At 33.5% G+C, this 19,121-nt stretch overlaps 2 protein-coding genes across 3 annotated transcripts; both read left to right on the forward strand.

The window, feature by feature from the left end:
- The first annotated feature begins 7,083 nt into the window (after window positions 1-7,083).
- On the forward strand, window positions 7,084-9,031 carry LOC110719827 (probable DNA double-strand break repair Rad50 ATPase). Of its 2 annotated transcripts, XM_021898805.1 has the most exons (5): window positions 7,084-7,218; window positions 7,576-7,806; window positions 8,068-8,178; window positions 8,530-8,619; window positions 8,721-9,031. In XM_021898805.1, exons 2-5 carry the CDS (start codon window positions 7,600-7,602, stop codon window positions 8,793-8,795), a joined length of 483 nt encoding a protein of 160 aa, XP_021754497.1. In that variant the 5' UTR covers window positions 7,084-7,218; window positions 7,576-7,599; the 3' UTR covers window positions 8,796-9,031. The 2 variants fall into 2 exon arrangements, with proteins under 2 accessions (XP_021754497.1, XP_021754498.1); XM_021898806.1 differs by lacking the exon at window positions 7,084-7,218 and having other exon boundaries at window positions 7,568-7,806; window positions 8,530-8,610.
- A 1,111-nt stretch (window positions 9,032-10,142) lies between these two features.
- On the forward strand, window positions 10,143-16,541 carry LOC110719828 (tRNA dimethylallyltransferase 2-like). Its single transcript, XM_021898807.1, has 10 exons — window positions 10,143-10,413; window positions 10,497-10,576; window positions 11,938-12,006; window positions 12,367-12,439; window positions 12,612-12,733; window positions 13,196-13,270; window positions 13,635-14,048; window positions 15,260-15,335; window positions 15,453-15,610; window positions 15,973-16,541. Exons 1-10 carry the CDS (start codon window positions 10,209-10,211, stop codon window positions 16,138-16,140), a joined length of 1,440 nt encoding a protein of 479 aa, XP_021754499.1. The 5' UTR covers window positions 10,143-10,208; the 3' UTR covers window positions 16,141-16,541.
- Window positions 16,542-19,121: the final 2,580 nt, after the last annotated feature.

The following is a 19,121-nucleotide window of genomic DNA, read 5'->3' on the forward strand; positions in this document are numbered from 1 at the left end:
ACATTCCTAATACTTCCATGATATTCCAGATCCTCAACCAAAACACGTGCCACATTCCTAGTACGTCCACGGTATTCAGCATTACGAGCATTATATTCATTAGTTGGTAAATTCCTAATCACCTCGCCTTCCACAATTATCATTTCCCTACCATTATTGGCATGCCCACTATCTAGATAACCCCTTTCCATGCCATCAACCATAGAATTCCCTGATTCTCTCATCAAATTCTTCCACTGAAACTTCGAAGCCGTATCACCATCCCTAATTGGAATATCCTGATCATTAAACCGCGAAAATGTCCGCAATTGTCTATCACCATTTCGGCTCATTCTAACCAAGCCAACCCCTCTCTCTTCAACAACACCATCCCTAATTGGAACATCCTGATCATTAAACCGCGAAAATGTCTGCAATTGTTCATCACCATTTCGGCTCATTCTAACCAAGCCAACTCCTCTCTCTTCAGCAGCACCATCCCTAATTGGAATATCATGATCATTAAACCGCGAAAATGTCTGCAATTGTTCATCACCATTTCGGCTCATTCTAACCAAGCCAACCCCTCTCTCTTCAGCAGCACCATCCCTAATTGGAACATCCTGATCATTAAACCGCGAAAATGTCCGCAATTGTTCATCACCATTTCGGCTCATTCTAACCAAACCAAACCCTCTATCTTCAGCAGACCAATGTCGACTACTACCGCGTTCTCTTTCCCAGTTCTCTCTCCATGATAATCCATTTCTCTTCTACCATCATCATCTTGTCTATCTACCATTCTTCTTCCTTCCCTCGTCATTTTACCACAAAAACTTAAACCCAGAAATTCCAACTTTATTTAAACCTAATTTCCTCAAGTAACAGCGATTAACACAAACAGCATGCATCTACGCTAAATCATAGCAGTTCTTCGCAAAAACAAAGCGAAAACTCAGAATATATTCAGACATTTAAAACGAAAACCATTGCGCAGTTTAAAAGCCTAATAAAATCAAAAAATCGAAAACAAGAACAGAAATTGCGAGATTAAAGCAAAAGAGGAGAAATTTCTTTAATTTTTGCGAAGAACACTTGAGATAAAGCAATGAACAAACCCTAAGACAAAATTCTTCTGGGCGGGAAAACAAGAAATGTCGAAAATTTACCTAGAAAACGACGGGAAATCAGAAAACGAAGTTGTGAATTGAGGAGAAGGAATCAATCCAATGAAACAGTATGCAAATTTGGGGAATTTTGCAGAAGAAGAAATTCATGCGAGGTTAAGTTAATTGGGGTTTTAGGGAAGTTTCTGGAAATTCTGTAGAACAGAGGAGAGAGAAAATAGGAAGATGAGTGTTGCATTTTTATAATTTTCGCTGGGATTCTTCTACTTTTTTCATGGTTGCTAAATGCAACCCTATTTTACTTCAACACAACCCTCCTAAATACCCATAATACCCCTTTAACTTTTTTTTCCCAAATACTATGTCAGTTAGATATCCAGACGTTCGTTTTCTAGTGAATCCATTAACTCAACTCTTCTTCTTACTCTTTTTATTTCAGAAATTCAATCTCACTTTGCTCTTTTTTTAAAAAAATAATTCTAAACCAGTTAGAATTTCTTGACCATCTTTAAATTTTTGAGTTATACACTTCTCTTCATCTTGCTATATTTTCCCCCAAAATCTCTACATTGAAGTTGATAGGAATTCACAATGATAATTCGAATATAGTAGTACATTGCAATTTTATCGAGGAATTTAACAAAGAAAAGGCAAATTTAGAAACAGATTTGAAAATTAGAATTTATAAATTGAGGTATTTCATATAGCTGGGCTGAAGCATATGGGTAATTTTCATATAGCTGGGCGAAATTAGATTGTTTTACTTCATGTAACTTGACTGAAATATGATCTATTGTTTCGCTTTATACAAATTCTTAAATGGATCTGGTTCACACTAATTTATTGTGGACCACTAACATTAGAGAAAGTAGGGTTGTTTTATTAATAAAAAAAAAGGGTCACTATAATTAAAAAAAAGGTCACTATATTGAAATAAAAATTTATTTTGGTAATATATATGCCTAAGTGGTTATTTTTGTAATGAAATATTTTATATACTGATCAATATGAATAATAAAGGCCACTATGTTAAAATTAGGGTAATAGCGTCATATTTCAAGTTCACAATATTATTAAACGTTGTATTAGTTTTAATAAAGGTTACTAGGTTAAAAATAAGGTTACTATGTTAAAAATAATGGTCACTATGTTCAATATAATGTCAGTTGCGTGTGTATGGACCTCGGGTCCACAATAATATTATTGTGGACCAGGTCCACGCAAGTCTTTTTGTTCTCTTTATTGGATTGAAGTCTTTCATGTTGTTTCATTTATTGGATATTTGGATTGATGCCTGCTATTTAGTTTACATGACAATCCCGCAAATTGTTTCGCGTTTCATTTCTTTAGTTGTTTGATGAGTACTGAGCATGGATTACATGAACCTTTGAAGAGGCAAGAGGAGGTCCTTGCTTTAATAATTACATGGACGGACAAGAGTACATGTAGATTTACTCATATTCAAGTTGAGTTTGGTAAAAAAAATCATCCGTTTCAATTTGGAAGTGTTTAGAATATTGGTTGTATTTTTGAAAAGTGGGAGGAAAAAAAAAAGTAAGAGTGGGAGGTTTTTTTTTTTCTTTAAACCTTTACAAATGATGGAAACAAGGGCTGCGTTAAGAAAAGTGAGGTTGCGTTTAGCAATGCCCACTTTTTTTATTTTTTGGACAGAGGTTTTGGTATCTATGATATTTATTGTCTTTTACTTCCTCCGTTCTTTTTTATTTGACCCGCTTTTAATAAGTAATATCATAATATATAACTTTTATAATTTTTACTTATTAGAGGGATTTATAGTTATAGATTTTCACCTATTATAGTGATAAATGAAACAAGTCAAGTAAAAAAACATAGGAAGTATTTATTTAGGAGTACTGTTTATTTATTTATTTATTTATTTTGAATGGGCCTCTTTTAGTCTTTTGTGTTATTCTAGAGATATTTGATAATGTTTTGGAGCATAGACAATTTTGGGCTACGCTAGTACACTTAAAACATTCAAGGTTTGCACCATATATTTAAATTTTTGAATAGGTAAGAAAAAAATACTCAGAGTATATTATGAGTAAATTCTTCTCAAGAAAGGAATTTTGTAATATATTTCGTAATGTATTAGAAGAAAGAATGGTAAATACAAACATTTATATTCATACTGCCAAATACTAAATGGCCTACATTAATTATCTAATCTGTTGTCCGATTTGACTCTCGATAGATGCAATAATATTTCAATTGTAAAAATGAGTGGTGAGAGAACTAGTGTCTTTGGTAATATGCATGCAATTAATTTTTTTTACAAAAATTCAGTTTGTTTATAGTAGAGTAAGAACATTTTAAATACATAATATTATAGGTGAACATCAAATTTTGGAAGAGTCGCTTATAAATAGAGAATAACTAATTTACTAATAAAGATCACATCTACTATAGGAGGGTTACATAGGCAAAGTTTTAATAAAAATTTACATTTTATTTTTTGTCAATCACAAGGATTATTTTACACTTTCTTATAGTTGATTATAGTAATTCATATTCATAATTGGAACATATTATATTTAATATATTCAATTTTCAATTTGATACAAAGTAGTTTGAAAAAGGCTATAAAGCCCTCAACATCCAAATAGTATAGAAGAACATATGTAATCTTACTTAATATGTATTAACATTGCTTAATTCGTCAAGAATAAGGCGTAAAAAAAGAAAAAAAAAATTCATAAAAGGTGTTGCAAATTGGATTATATGTTAGGATTTGACCGTCTAACGAATTTTAATAATTTCCTATGATATATTGGTAGATTATTTAGAACTAGTATGATATGGTTTCACCCAAGACTTTTGTTAGTGGAAGAACAACAAAAGAACAATGAAATTTGTTTTAGACCCAAGTATGAAGTATTTGTTAAAATAACTTATTCTTATCATTTTGTTGGAAGAAAGGTTTAGTGTCATACTTGGTATACTTGTTGCAAACTTAATTCATTGTACCAAATGAGAAACAAAGAACAAAAAATATTCTTTGGCAGAGGGAGGTAAGTTAATAGTAACTTGTAAGGAAACCATTGGCATACATATATGCAAAGCTAATAATATTAATATCACTCGGCCATATCTCATCCCTTTTCCTTATTTTTCATTGTCATGATATCAACTTTATGAACATGCACAAGTTTGCTACATTTACAATGAAGTTTTGCTTGATAAATCTACGAAAGTTGTTACTTTCTAGCTCCAATTCTTAAGGCACCCTCCCATACTGTGAATACTGATAGTTGTTAAATTCAATGAATAAACTAGATACGGAGTATATGATTCGATGCCATACAATCAACGTTTGTAGTTTGATAGAGTTGTAGTAATTCCTTGTAAGTGTAGTTTCATCCTTGTTAAGTTTGCTTTCTGAACTTCTCATTGCTTAATTGGTTTTTATACGAATCTTGAGCTTGTTTTACATGAACATTTCTTACCATAATCTAAATTGTTAAAAAAAAGGTGAAGTGAATATTGTTTTTATTTATAGGCCAAGTTTAGCTAGAGATGATTGGTATCAACATAATTTACTTACAGCATCCTTACTTTACATACACCTTTTTAAAATTTATTTTTTCAATACTACGAGTACTATTACATGTTTTCGAAATGTGAAGCACAAATTGCATAAAAATAGATATAAATATAGATCTAGTGTGCCAAGAAATAAGCCTGAGGCAAATGCAAAGCCAGCAATAGCAAGATTAGCAACCAAAACAAAAATTCAGAAAAGTTCCAAAAAGGCAGAGACAGTTACTCTTTGATTCTAACTACTCTGTCTCTTGCAATTCAGTGGCCTACCACTACTTTTTTCAAAATAATAGTCATGGCCACAAAGCTCAACAAAAGCAAAGATAACATTAAAAAGTTGTTACTCAACAAATTTGTGCAAAAAGAACATGATTTAGAGCCTTAATTCAAAGTTTTAAAAAAAAACTACAATCAGAAACACCTGTCAATTGAATCTTTGTCATTTAAATTCAGAAATTTAAGATTTTGGATTCCTTAATAATTACTGATAATTTGCTGTCATCTTTGGGACAAAACAAATTATTGCTTCATCTTTTTTTATGATCTCTTTTTAAATCCTCTAACCAATCAATGTCAAAACTTTTTTGAAAAACAGTTTAAGCTATGATAGAGAGCTAAGTAATTGTATACAAAAGGTGCTACATTTAATGATTACTTTGCATTATAAATCAGTGAATTTGAACATAGTATTACATTGGAAACTTTTGAATTACTAGCAGGGGCAGTAGCAGCATACAGATCCACTTGTAGGGGCTCTTTCTTTTGTTTAGCTCTAATAATAAGGAGAGTTAGTTAGAAGAATGATTTATTATTTGGATATGCTTAATAATATTACTAATCTTTCATGACTTGAAATAATTATATACTCCTTTTATCCAAATCATTTGTTTTTCACATTATTAGTTCAAATTACACTATCAACGTGACTATCAATTCTGGACAATTGAGGAACTACATAAAGTAAAAAAACCTAACTTGATAAAATTTCAGCCAAGTTCATTGCGGATCTAAAGTTATATGATGAAATAACTCTCCAACAGGTGCAAGTAATTTCCCTTGAGTCAATTTGAAGAAAGTTTCCCCGGCCAAGACAAAGTAAGAACCTTCAAGTCTACGTTAGTGGTTAGTCACATAGTGTTGGGATGATCTATCAAGCCTCAAGTTAAAATTTAGACACAAAGAGATGTATTGCATAAGTATGCCATCATATAGTCACAAAAGTAAGTAACATATAAAATCAATAGACAAAGTAAGAATGTTCATATGAAATTTAGAAACAAGATTCACAACTCATGAAGCTAAGGTAGTTTAATTTCACATGTCAATATGTGACAGGCACAAGAAGCTGGAGAGCAATCATACCTGTAAAAGGCAAGGCAACTTCTCTCCTACCCTGTCTTGGTCCTTAAGGCTTTAAATAATTTTCCATTTTATGCCCTTTACCTTTTTTTTTTTTGTTTGTTTAAATGTTTATAGTAACAGGATTGTATGTAGGTGACCCTTTACTGTCCAGGCCAATCCTTGAGCAATCTTCTACTTCAAGCACCCCTCTACCAAGATAACAGAAAGATTTACTGTCACTCTTTCATATATATATGCTTTAATTTCTCTCATATATATATTATTGTTCTACTCAATTTATAAGAAAAGGGCATGTCAGAAATAAATATGGTTGGACAAACTAAGGCCTTATGACTATGGGAACAAAAGGATAAGTTTTCATATTAGAGTAGATTGTGCAGATAAGTTACAATGAGCAAGTCATGTTTAGAGCAGATTAAGTGTGAATGTGTGATGGTCTGGATGTCCTGTAAATGACCAGGATGTCCTGTAAATGACCAGGATGGACTGAATAATATCGAACCTTAATTGTGTTTTGGTATACTTGACTGAATTGAGCACATGTGGGCATATATGTGGGCATTGGAGAATATAAACCCACCAAGGTTCCATCCTAAAACCAATTATTGGTGAAAGGGTGAGTGTAGCCCATCAATCTTATGTATTTTAGTCATTCTCCCTGTATTTCTTTAATGTGTGACAACTCGTGTCAACTCATGTGGTCTTTTTTACTAACAATTTGTCTATTACATACTGAAATCACTTTTTTTTTTTTCTTTTTTTTTTTTTGATGAGTATTACTAAAATCACTTCAGCACATTATAGTTGCAAATTATTTCACAAGCATTTAATTATTGGGCCTACTATTATGAGTTTCATTTTTTTAAAAAGGATATAAGTAATGGAGGGTAAATACCAATCATAAAAATAAAAATTATGTACTAAAAGTTTGGATAAAATGTACATAGGAACAAATTATGTTGTTAGATGAATTTGCCAATTCACCAACTTAAGAAAATAGCAATCCTACCAAAGGAGGTCCATCACCAATGTTTAAATCCATATATAGATATTAAGTGAGGTGTATTAAAACTTTACTACAACTCAATTATTTAGATCAATTTTAGAGATGATCTTTCTTTTATTGAAAGAAGAAGAAAAAAGGAATTTTATTGGGACCTTCAGGCTACAAACTGTCCCTTAGAAAAAGGTCAGGAATTTCTCACTTTCACTACTTTTGTTTTTGTATTGTAAATTAAAGAGTAACAACATAGGCAGTTTAGTCATTTCATGTTAATGTATAATAGTATATTATATCATACATAATACATTATAGTATACGCTTTTAAAAAAGATACCTGTAAATACTATAGTTTAATTTAATTTCATAAGTTGGTTCATTGCCTTAAAAGCCAAACTTGATGAGAATCCAATAAGCAAACTGTGTAACAGGAAAATAAAGAAAGAAGCTAAGCTAAGTGCTGTTATAAAACAACAAAAGAGGTGCTATATATTTTGAAGATCAGGTGATTTGGTATATTGGAAATAATGACAACACCAAAAACAGATTTGGGAGCAACAACATCAAGGGATGAAGACTAAGAATTCGGGTACTATGAGTTTCATGGGAAGTCCTAATATGGAAGACAAGGATGAAGAGATGTCGAAGTCGGTCTTATCGGCTTTTCGAGCCAAGGAAGAAGAGATCGAGAAGAAGAAGATGGAGGTTAAGGAACGTGTTCAGGCTCATTTAGGTCGTGTTGAAGAGGAAACTAAGCGTCTAGCTGAGATTCGCGAGGTATGTTTTTTTTTTACCTCTTTTAAGGGGCTTTCGAGGTTTTCATTTGAATTTGGTCGGGTTTTTCTTAGGTAGGTTGCTTTGGGTTAGGTGATTTTACTTTTATTTGGTATTGTCGGGTTTAATTTGTGTTAATGAATCTAATTTTTCGAGTCTTAATTCAATGTCCATATTAAGCAATTCGTTATTAATTTGAATTTGAAATCATATTTTTAGCAATAGTACCATGAATAATTTGTAAGGGTGTACTTAAAATTTTAGGAACTTGAAGCATTAGAAGATCCAAAAAGGAAGGAAGTTGCATATGTTCGAAAGAGGATTGACACTATCAACAAAGAGCTAAGGCCACTTGGATTTACATGCCAGAAGAAGGTAAACTTTTCACATCTTTCGCTGTTTTTTTATAAATTTTGTTTTAGGATCTTTGTTAACATCGGTTAATGAATTGAATTAAAATAGTTTGTTGAATGGTCTTTGCTTTTTTAGTATTTACAAAGTATATACATTTGTTGTTTATTTGGTTTAAGGGTCAATTGGAAACAATCTCAAACTAAGATTAATTATGTCCAACAACCTCTTTTGTCATCTCATCATAGGCGAGAGTATCTTTAGAAGTTGTTGCGTAAGAGACTAGAAGTGTACTAATAGGTTTTGACTAGATTATTGTTTCGAGGAAAGTTTTATAGTAGTCATCTTTTTTATATACTCATTTGATTTTGATAGGAACGAGAATACAAAGAAGCTCTTGAATCCTTCAATGAGAAAAGCAAGGAAAAATCTCAGCTTGTTGCCAAACTAATGGAGGTAACAAAAGTAATCACAACTTTCATCTATTATTGGTTTCAATATTTACTTAAATTAATCACAAATTTTAATTAATTAATTTTAAATAATTATTCTTATATAATTTGCAGTTGGTGAGTGAAAGTGAGACTCTGAGGTTCAAGAAGCTGGAGGAGCTCGGCAAGCATATTGAATCTCTTCATTGATTTATTTTTATAATTCTAATTCAGTATCATTAACTGGCTGATTTTTAGCACTTTTTTCCTTTTTATTTTGGCGTGGTTCACTAGAATTGATTTGTTTGATTTTGTGTATTTTAATATTTTTGGGGTTACAGAATTCATATTGTTAGCTGGACATTTTAGAGAACTTGCTCCATCTGGAAATTGTTGTGTTCAAATGTGAATAATATGTGTATTATACTTCTATAATACTTGAGAAAGTTTTCAGATTTGTATACAAATTTTGTGCATTATGGAATATCTTGTGTTATGTATGTTGCTTGTTGATTAAGATTAATATGCTAAACGGAAATAAAATTCACTTACCTCAATCATTTGTTGCGCTTTGTGTACAAGGCTATATTTGTGTACAAAATTGTAAAGATGTCTAAGTTACCGTTACTAAGAATGATGAATATCATAGAGTAAATAGATTATTTATATATAAAAAAAAAAAAAATAAGACAAATTATTTGCTTAATTGCCCCTCAACAATATATGCCAAAGTTTGTACACATATTTCATATTTTCAATTCAATATGCATTATGCCAATCAATCTATAACATAAAAGTATAGTACTAAAACAGATACCAGGAATGACACGTGTCACTTTCTGGTACTGTTTTTTCCCTTCAAAATTGTTTTCACTTTTTTTTTTTTGGCCGATGATATCAATTGATATCAATTACTTAGGGACCCTTTGGTTTGTACATGGTAAACGGAATAGAATGAATAAAGAGAATGAAAGAGAATATAGAATGAAACCCTTTCTATGTACTATGTTGTTTGTTTTACAAAAACAAAGAGAATCACCACCACCACCACACAACCCCTCTTTCCCACTTCTCCAGCCACGACCTCCCCACCCCTCACCGCCCGTCGTCGAACCTCCCCTACCCCTCGCTACCCCGGAAAACCTTCCCCCGCACACGCAAAACCCTAGAAAACGATCCTCCTCCTCTTAAAACCGCCAATCGTCCCTTCTATTTGTTTCTCATTGCATGTCATGCACTTATAATAAAAAAAATTAGTTATCTTCAAGATTTGAACATACAACCTCTAATTCCAAAATTGAATGTCTACCACCAAATTATGTGACATTTTATGTTATTTTTTGAATACAAAATATTAATATCCAGCGAATGACAATATGAATAAAAATTTTAATTACTAGAAAATTGAGTCATAAATTAAAAAGTATATTAATGATTAATCCCATAATGTGAACCGGGACATCACAGAGGCCTAAATAATAGATTAAAAGTAAATCTCGTCTATAGCCTAATGGCCCGAACCCGACCCCCTCCCAAAAAAAAACACTAACAACTTGGCATGAAGGATCACTAACTAAACATTACTCCGTAATCCACATCAAACAATTTGGAGGATGCGAAAAAATGGAGCTCCAAAACCCTAACAATGGCGGAGGAGAAACTAAACCCAAATTAGTGGTGATTATGGGTCCAACCGGGTCCGGAAAATCAAAATTAGGCATTGATTTAGCAACCCATTTCCCGGTTGAGATCATCAACGCTGATTCCATGCAAGTCTACCATAGCTTGGATGTTCTCACCAACAAACTCACTCTTTCTGAGCAGAAAGGTAACTTCTTTCTCTTTCTCCCTCTAATTTCTCTCTTTAGTTTCTCTCTCTAGTTTTTCTGAATTTGGGGTTTTGTGTTGCAGGAGTGCCGCACCATCTTCTGGGAACAATCAGCCCTAATGTGGAATTCACTGCAAAAGATTTCCGAGATGCTGCTATTCCTGTAAGATTTTGCACCTTTTTTTTTTTTTTTAATTTTTGTAGCTGCTAATTTGGGTCTGATTTGAATTCTGGTTTTATGAACTCTTTATCGGGTTAATAGTGATTATGTATGCATTATTATTTATTATGCGTTAAGCTCCTAATTTAGAAAGGGTGATTTCCTGACGGTAATGAATAGTCGCGTTGATAGTGTAATTTGAACTACCCCGGCCTGAGGAGTGGTTTGCTTCCCTATTTTGCCAGGCATTGTTGTTGAATTCATGGAATGAAGACTAGTAGTTGATAATTATGCCAACAATTTCCCTCTTATAGATGAATATAGGTCCATTTTGCTTCTCTGTTGTAAATAAGTAGACCAAATTACAGACCTGTGTTCGTAAACTTTGGAATTCTGATTTTCTTTACATCAATGTATGTTGGTAATTGATTGTTTTGGATAAAACTGAATGATAATCGAGGAGGCGTTCTTGTTCTATCTTATAAGCATCAACAGTTGCCGCTTATTAGGTTATTTGTTCAGTAGCTTATTTTTGTTTTGGGATAATGAATCTCATTGGCATCTGATGCTGCCTTTTCGAAGTTAAATTGCATTTGATGCTCTCTGCTAGAATTTGGAACCTGTTATTCTCCTTCTTGTGTTTGTGTTGGGGCGGGGGTAGGGTTCAAGGTGGGGGAGTTGGGGGGGGGGGGTAAGGGGAGGGTAACACCCCAGTCTATGTACTTTGTCCATACTTGAACACACCTTAGGAAACTTTCTTAAGATCACCTATCCCAAGACTAGTCTTACTCAAAGCACTTATATTGAAAAGTGGAGTGTCTCGTTGTTTTGGTGGAAGGGATATATTTCATATAAATCAATCACTTTCCTTGTAATCTAATGATGTGGGACTTTGGTATGTCTCAATAAGTCAAGAGGAAGGATGGGGTGAGGAAGTGGGGGTGATTTAACTAATCTTTTCCTTTGACCCGCATCTGGTTTCTTATTGTTGCAACTGTTTTGTGTGATAAACTTCTGGAAAAACTAGTTGTAAATTTGCAATTTGTGATTGGAAGAAGTGTATTATGGAATTGCAGATTTTTTTTTTTTTTTTAATTTTTTTTAATTTTTTTTTATGTTTTTTTTTTTTTTTTTTTTTTTTTTTTTTTTTTTTTTTTTTTGTAATTTGTGGTATTAGCATTTAGATTCACTGTCATTGGCATATGGAAATCTGCCCCTTTAGTTTTCATATGCATTTTTTGCTGGCTGTGGTTTCCTAATTATCGTCCTTTGGTAGTTCGGCATTTTTTAAAGATAATTCATCATTATTTTAATACAGAAGCGATGTGTGTTGCTATGTGTAACAACATTTGTTGGATTTTCAGATCATCAAGGATATTTTATCTCGCAATCATTTGCCCGTTATAGTTGGCGGTACTAATTTCTATATACAGGTATGATCTTTGGTTCATTTTGGCCTTTTAAGCTTTCTAGCTATGTAGCCGTATTTCCTACAAAAAAATTTATTTGGGCAATTTTAATTATACATACTCTCAAGTATGGTGTATTATGTTTTCTTTCTTTGCATAAGCCCTCAATTTTTCTGAATCCTAGTTGTCTGTACATTGGAAATTAAGTAATGCTCTTATTCTCTACTTATTTCATATTTTTTAGTTGACAGATTTGACTTTTGACACTATGTTAAAACTCTAATGAACGGAGGAAGAATATATCTAGCCATTTCATTCTGGTTTTTATGTACCTGTTATGGTCTATTGTACCTAATGATGCTACTTAATCTGTGTTGCATGCAGGCTCTTGTGAGTTCTTTCCTGCTTGATGATTCTGTTGAAGAAATAAGTGATTCATGTATAAGGGAGAATTCAGGTAAACATAAAGGTTATCATTTGGTAGAAGAAAGTCTATTTATCTTCTTATCTACACCTATTGTTTTCTTTAAAAGCAAATATCTTGAATCTTCATTGCAAATAAGCACATTTCACAACAATTTAGATCTTCTTGTCAGGCTATGATCATAATATAAACTTTTCTTTTGTAGATGTTGCTAATCTGCAAAAATGTGAACTTTTTGAGCAAGGCAGTTGTGATTACAGTTATGACCGCCTTAGAGACCTGGATCCTGTGGCAGCGAACAGAATACATCCAAATGACCATAGAAAAGTAATATTCTCAATCTCACATTCCATGTCCATCATTTTGAATTATTATTTGGAGTTAGGGAAGGGGTTAAAGATATGGGTGACAATAAAGATATTTTGCTAAGATACCCCTTGCAATGCTTCTGGACCATCATTTGACTAATATTCAGTGATAAGACTGATAACCTTAGAAATTTCTTGAAGTTGATCAATAAAGTGAATTTGATGCAGTTTAAGGCCAAAATTGAGTATAATACTGTTGGGCCGTTGGATAATGGCTATAATAGATCAGAATATCGGCTGTAAACTGCATCATTTATTTGGTGATTAAATTCTATTCACCACCCCCCAAAAAAATATAATTGTTTGAAGTCATGCCTGCTGCCTATCTATCTTTTCTGTTAAAGTTGCTTGACTTTTATGGTCTGATGTTTCTGCTAATTACTTTCATTGATTTGTGGTGAATTTGTTGAATATTTTGCAGATTAGGCAATATTTAGAGTTGTTCACTCGTTCTGAAATCCTCCCTAGCCAACTCTTTCAGGGAGAAATGACAGAGGTTTGTATTCTTAAGATATGAAAGGACTATTTTGGAATTGACTTTGTTATATTGGGAACTTGGCTTGATTAGGTAGACTTGTATATCCATCTTGTATCTGGATCAATGCCTGTTTTTGCATGCTGTTCAGCCTTTTTTGACTGCTTGCTATAATTTTATAAGCAAATAGGGCCTGTACTGGGAAAATATAAGAAGATAGAGTTGCTAACTATATTTGAAAATGAAATTCTCTTTCATGGCATGGCATCATCTTTATGCATCTTTTTGTGTAAGTTTCAGTTTTTGTGGTCAGTCAAGGAGCTGGAATTAAGTCAAATCTTGGATCTTTTGCTTAAAAATTGTTTCACTTTTATGTGGCAGACAGAAATGGGGTCGTCTTGGTTGTAATTCAAGATGGAATTGCTGTTTTGTTTGTGTTGACGCATCTCTTCCTGTACTAGACCGATTTGTGGACCAGAGAGTTGATCGGATGATTGGAGCTGGTTTGCTTAATGAAGTTTATGACATTTACAACCTGAATACAGATTATACACGAGGTCTGCGACAGGCTATTGGAGTAAGGGAATTTGAGGATTTTCTTTGTGCTAAAATTTCTGAAGTGAGGAAGGAGCGGAACAATTCTTTCCAAGATACAGCTTCACTGAATAATACTGATATATCTCTCAGACAAGATTTGAAGGAAGTTTCAAGTTCCTCTTCTGATACCCCAGATAGGCGCCTATTGGAAGAAGCTATTTCCAAACTAAAACAAAACACCAGACGACTTGTTCGTCGGCAAGTAAGCTTTTTGTCTACCGCCTTATATTTATTTCACTTTTTGTTTTTAATGATGGATGTGAACCCACAAATTGCAACTATGCTGTACTTGTGCACTTCCAAATTTTCGGGTTCACTGTCGTTTTAAAAAGGGAGGGATGCTATGATATTTTCTTATAAACTCATTAATTTCCGTCCTCCACAAATGTCCTTATCTATCTTCACATAGTCATTTTCACTTTACTGAGTCAGAGGAAAGATCTTGCCAGGGATTGCTTCAACTCTTTGCCCCAAAAATAAAGTTTATCTTCAGTTCTGACACATATTAAGGACAATCATATTACAATAGACAAATTTTTTTCTCTTTAAACAATTTGCCTCTATCAAAAGTATCATTTCCCCAATGAATCAATCAATTAATTAGGTATATTTGAGGATTATACATTATTACTTTGAAAAGGAAAATAAGTCTTCTTTTCTAGGAAAATATAGAGTAACTTGTATGATTCTCTTTTCATGGATTCAATTTTCAGATCCTTCGGATCATGTACACTAGAGGGATTTAGGGGCCGTTTGGTTGGGGGTATTCATCATAGGGTATGGGAATCAACTGTCCTCATTCCCTTTGTTGTTTTTTGTTAGGCCTTTTTCCCCAATCCCTTTACTCTCCATTCCCCCAAATCCTTCCAACTTGATTCCCCACCCCCCTAGGTTTATCCATTCCCTTTCCTTAGCCACCACTACACCACCATACCCACATCAGCCACCACCTTCCTACCCTACCCCCACCACCCAGCCGGCTCGCCGCACCTCCCCTGCCCCTCGCAACCCTCTGAAAAGCCCTCTCTTTCCCCGAAATTCACCCCCGCTAGGGTTTCGAGGATAGGGGGAGAGGCGGCCTGCGGTTTTTTGGGGAGGGGGACTGGTTTCTAGGGTTTTGCGGGGGTGGGGGGTGTTTTCGGGGAGGGGAGGGCTTTTAAGGGGGAAAGGAGTGGCGGCGAGGGGTGGGGGAGGGGTGGAGAGTGGTGGCTGGGTGGTGAGGTGGCTGGAAAAGGTGGAAAATGAAGGTAATAGGTGGTGGTGTGGTGGTTGGGCTGGTAGCTTGATTCCCCTTGTTAAAACAAACAACATAGTAAATTTCAGGGTTTTTCTTTCCCTTTGTTCATTCTATTCCGTTTACCCCGTGCAAACCAAACGGCCCCTTAATTGCTGGTCATTATTGTTATTTTGCAGAAGAGGAGGATAAATCGATTGCAGACATTATTTGGATGGAACATACATTTTGTAGATTCTACTGAGTCTTTACTTGGTAATCCTTTTGGAGTTTTTCTGTTTTTGACATCTCCTGATGGACAAATATTTCATCTTGAGAGTTCTACCGGTCTGTTTCAATTATTTTTAATCTTATGAAACACTGATTTTTCAGGAAATTCAGAGGATACATGGATTTGCCAAGTGATTGAACCAGCTGCAAAAGTAATAAGCTCTTTCCTCAATTCTGATGTGACCTCAGCTTCAGATGATACTGACCACTTGGTCCAAAAACTCAATGAGAGAGATCTATGGACTCAGTACACGTGCAAGGTACAATTAACCTTGAATAGATATTACACCCATTGTGTGATGAAGCTACTATCTTTGATGCACAGAAACTCTTGAGGATTGTGTTACTGTTCTCAGTTCTTACCCCATAAATTTTTATAATTTCTATAAATCAACCCTAATTTCTTTCTTAATGTATGTTTTTGTTGATAATAGTGAAATATTTTTAGGTTTCTGGACAAAAGTATTGGTACATTATTTTAGCTTTTGCATTTCCACATTTCATAGTTTGAAAATTGCATTTCTTGTTTCCTTGTTTTTGCTTTTCTATTTTCCATGTCTGCAACATTGGCAGCTAATTTCGAAGATTTTGAATTATTTTCTCTCTTGCTCCATTTTTGTAGGCATGTGACAAGATCCTTCGTGGTGCACATGAGTGGGAACAACATAATCAAGGGCGTGGACATAGGAAACGGATGGCAAATCTAAAGAAGCGTCAAGGTTCTTTCTTTACCGTCTCTTTACAGCTTCCGGGGGGTGACTGCGTAAGTTCAGATGCATCACAAGTGTAATGACGCTAAACATCATACTTTGCTGTCTTTCTTAAATCTTTATTTTGGAGATTGGGGTGTGGTCCGTGTGGAAAGGAGCTGTTTGGGAGAGGTGGTCTTTGATGTTTTCTAAGTTAATGTGTGATGCTTACATGAATCCCTAGTTCTTCCTGTGTATTATAGAGTGCTGAATACATCAGGAGGGAGTAGTCGTTTATGTATTGCTGTTGCTCATGTTATTGTATGTTACATATGCACTAATTACACATTTACACCTATTCTTGCATAAGACTGATACATTGATATTACAAATTTTGGGGTTTAACTTACATGTTGCACTACAAGTTCATATGAGTATGAGATTAATGGTTACCCCCTTTTTTTTTTTATGGCGTGGTGGGTGTGATTTTCAGATTGTGTCTATCTCATATTGATCTCCCCAGCCTCATGCCTGCCTAGTTGCCTTAGTTGCCTATATAAGGTACAGTTGGTCATCAATGATTGATTTTTTTCTTAATGTTAATAGTCACAATGTTAAGTATTACATACTTATTTGGTAAGTGTTAGAATTGTTTGAAGGTGGCCAATGGTAAGGTAGATCCTGTGTAAATAAGATGAGTATGTATGGGTACTTAGGGTGAGTGTTGGGGCAAGGATGTAGATGGTCCTTCAAACGACCAAATGCCTTTTCAAATGACCAATTTTGGGAAATTTTCTCAAAAATGAAGTAGATGTGTGGGATGTCCCAGGGTCAAATAGTTGGTTTAAAATTATAAGAGATCTATAAATATGTTTATTAAGTCTCGTGAATGAGGTTGGTTTAGTTATGCTACTATTTCAGGATTATGTTGCATTGGTAGTGAAAAGCTATAAAAGATAATAGTTGTTTACATGACCAACTTGGCATCTCGGGGTTTAGATGTCAGGAACCCTTATCTTCATTGGATTTTAATTTTTATATACACCCAAAAACATTGCTTATCATAACATTAATAAATAACATTAGTATTAGAATTTAATTAAAATGGAGTTTTGAATAATTGCCGTAAAGTTGTTAATGGAAAGCTAGTTGAAGATAACAAATGTTACTAACAAACCTCATGTAAGTTATTAACAATTTTTTAAACAATATAACCATGTTTTTTAATTGAGGAAGCTATTGGTCGGTGATATTAAGTTGCTAAGCTAGTCAAGCATTACTCGATGGTATCTTAAATGACTGTATCAATTGCATAAACATTGTTTAAAATAAAATGTTTTTGTTATTGTTGCCAAGTCTAATCAACAACTATTAATACAGAAAAACGTTCGTTTAGGTTTTAGGAATAAAAGTCTATCACATCCAACCTAAAAAGTTATTTGAGGTTGGATTTAAAAAATTTATTATTTCGTGCATCACGAGTTCACCATGCCACCACCGTACTTTTAAGAGTGGTATCTAGTTATTTGCCATGGATTTTATTATTGTTGTGGTAGGGTATATTTGTAACTATTGTTATCCTCAAGCATGATTTGTGAAGTGTGAACCATCCTTAATCTGTTCCCAACCTGTCACAAGCCCCGATTGACCCACAACCTAACCCATGTGGTCAACCCCATCCTGTCTATGAGCAATCTAGCCCAACCTGCAACCCTGCTTGGTTAAAGCTTGCGACTCCTTTTTAAGTCCAAGCCGACGATCCTAGCCCAATTTGGATCAACATATGATTTTTCCTTTTGGAAGTTTCACAATACATGAAGAAATTTTACTTCGAGGTTGCACCGGTTTATCTAGTTGATAAACTAGGGATGCTTATCGGGGGGTAAAAACCTTTAATTTTAGGGTTAAATTGCTACCCTAAAACTGCTACCAATGTTAGCGGTTATTATACCTATAATTAGTGTAAAAAATACCTTATTTATTTATAAGTTTGCCATTTGATAAATAACAAAAAAGAAAAATGTTGCAGTTATGAAAAAATGTAAAAAAAAAAAATATTGCTATTATTACAAAACGAATGAAGTAGATAAATTTATATCTTTTCACTTACTATTATATAATTATGAATTTGATTTTCATTTTTCTATTTTTATTTATTTAATTATTTATTTATCTATTTTTATGGTGAAACTACTTCTAGTTGATAAACTGGGGACTCCAAGTACATATTATAGGTCTTATGGTCATGACTTTGATACCAGCCATAGCATGTTATTAATCATTTTATTACTCTATTGAATTATTCAATTTATATGCTAACTTTGACAATATGTTGACATAATAATAAATGTATGTTTTTTATATTTATATTATGAATGTTACTTTATACGTTTTTTTTTTTTTTTTAATTTTTTTTATTTTTTTTTTATTTTTTTTAAAGATACATATAAACATATCAATAATTAACATTGTGTATTGATACATGCGACATGTAAAATGATACTCTTAATTTGAAACAGAAGTTGGGGGTATGACATGGACAATAAGTCCATTGGGTTTTTTGATGTAAACAATCGTCTAATTTCTTATCAATGTAAGACACTAACATAGTCACATGTGATATTTTACGAGAGCTTCAACAACAATTTTACCACCATGTGATAATTTATGAGACTAGAGCTTCAACAACAATTATACGGAGTACTAACTAGCACTAGCAAACTTTAGTTTCTATAGTGGGGGACAAAAATCAAAGCAAACAAACGGCGTCAAAACTTTGGTGACCTACAACATCAATCACCAGCTATTTCTATCTTTTCGCCTTCACAAAACCATCCTTCATGTCCCGCCGTTATCTATTTAGCACGTTCTTTTTTAATTTGTTTTTGGTGTCCCACAATCCCATTTTTTTCACGTGCTCCATAACATTCTTTTTTTCGTCACGTGTGATGTGTGAAGTGTGACATGCCAAATTATAGATGATACCCAAAATAAAATCATACATATATTTCCATTTTTTGACCCATGAAGTAACTCCATTTCCCAATATCATCCTCACATTTATTTCAAACCTAGCTAAGCT

Source organism: Chenopodium quinoa, unplaced genomic scaffold (assembly GCF_001683475.1).
Source record: "Chenopodium quinoa cultivar QQ74 unplaced genomic scaffold, ASM168347v1, whole genome shotgun sequence".
NCBI lineage: Eukaryota > Viridiplantae > Streptophyta > Magnoliopsida > Caryophyllales > Amaranthaceae > Chenopodium > Chenopodium quinoa.

What these genes read in the sequence shown, in the direction of transcription:
- LOC110719827 (XM_021898805.1), top strand. Translation starts at nt 7,600, where the DNA reads ATGAAGACTAAGAATTCGGGTACTATGAGTTTCATGGGAAGTCCTAAT. An exon ending in GTCTAGCTGAGATTCGCGAG is followed by an intron (nt 7,807 to 8,067) that starts GTATGTTTTTTT and finishes TTAAAATTTTAG; the next exon opens with GAACTTGAAGCATTAGAAGA. An exon ending in AACTAATGGAGGTAACAAAA is followed by an intron (nt 8,620 to 8,720) that starts GTAATCACAACT and finishes TATAATTTGCAG; the next exon opens with TTGGTGAGTGAAAGTGAGAC.
- LOC110719828 (XM_021898807.1), top strand. Translation starts at nt 10,209, where the DNA reads ATGGAGCTCCAAAACCCTAACAATGGCGGAGGAGAAACTAAACCCAAA. An exon ending in TCCGAGATGCTGCTATTCCT is followed by an intron (nt 10,577 to 11,937) that starts GTAAGATTTTGC and finishes TTGGATTTTCAG; the next exon opens with ATCATCAAGGATATTTTATC. An exon ending in GTACTAATTTCTATATACAG is followed by an intron (nt 12,007 to 12,366) that starts GTATGATCTTTG and finishes TGTTGCATGCAG; the next exon opens with GCTCTTGTGAGTTCTTTCCT.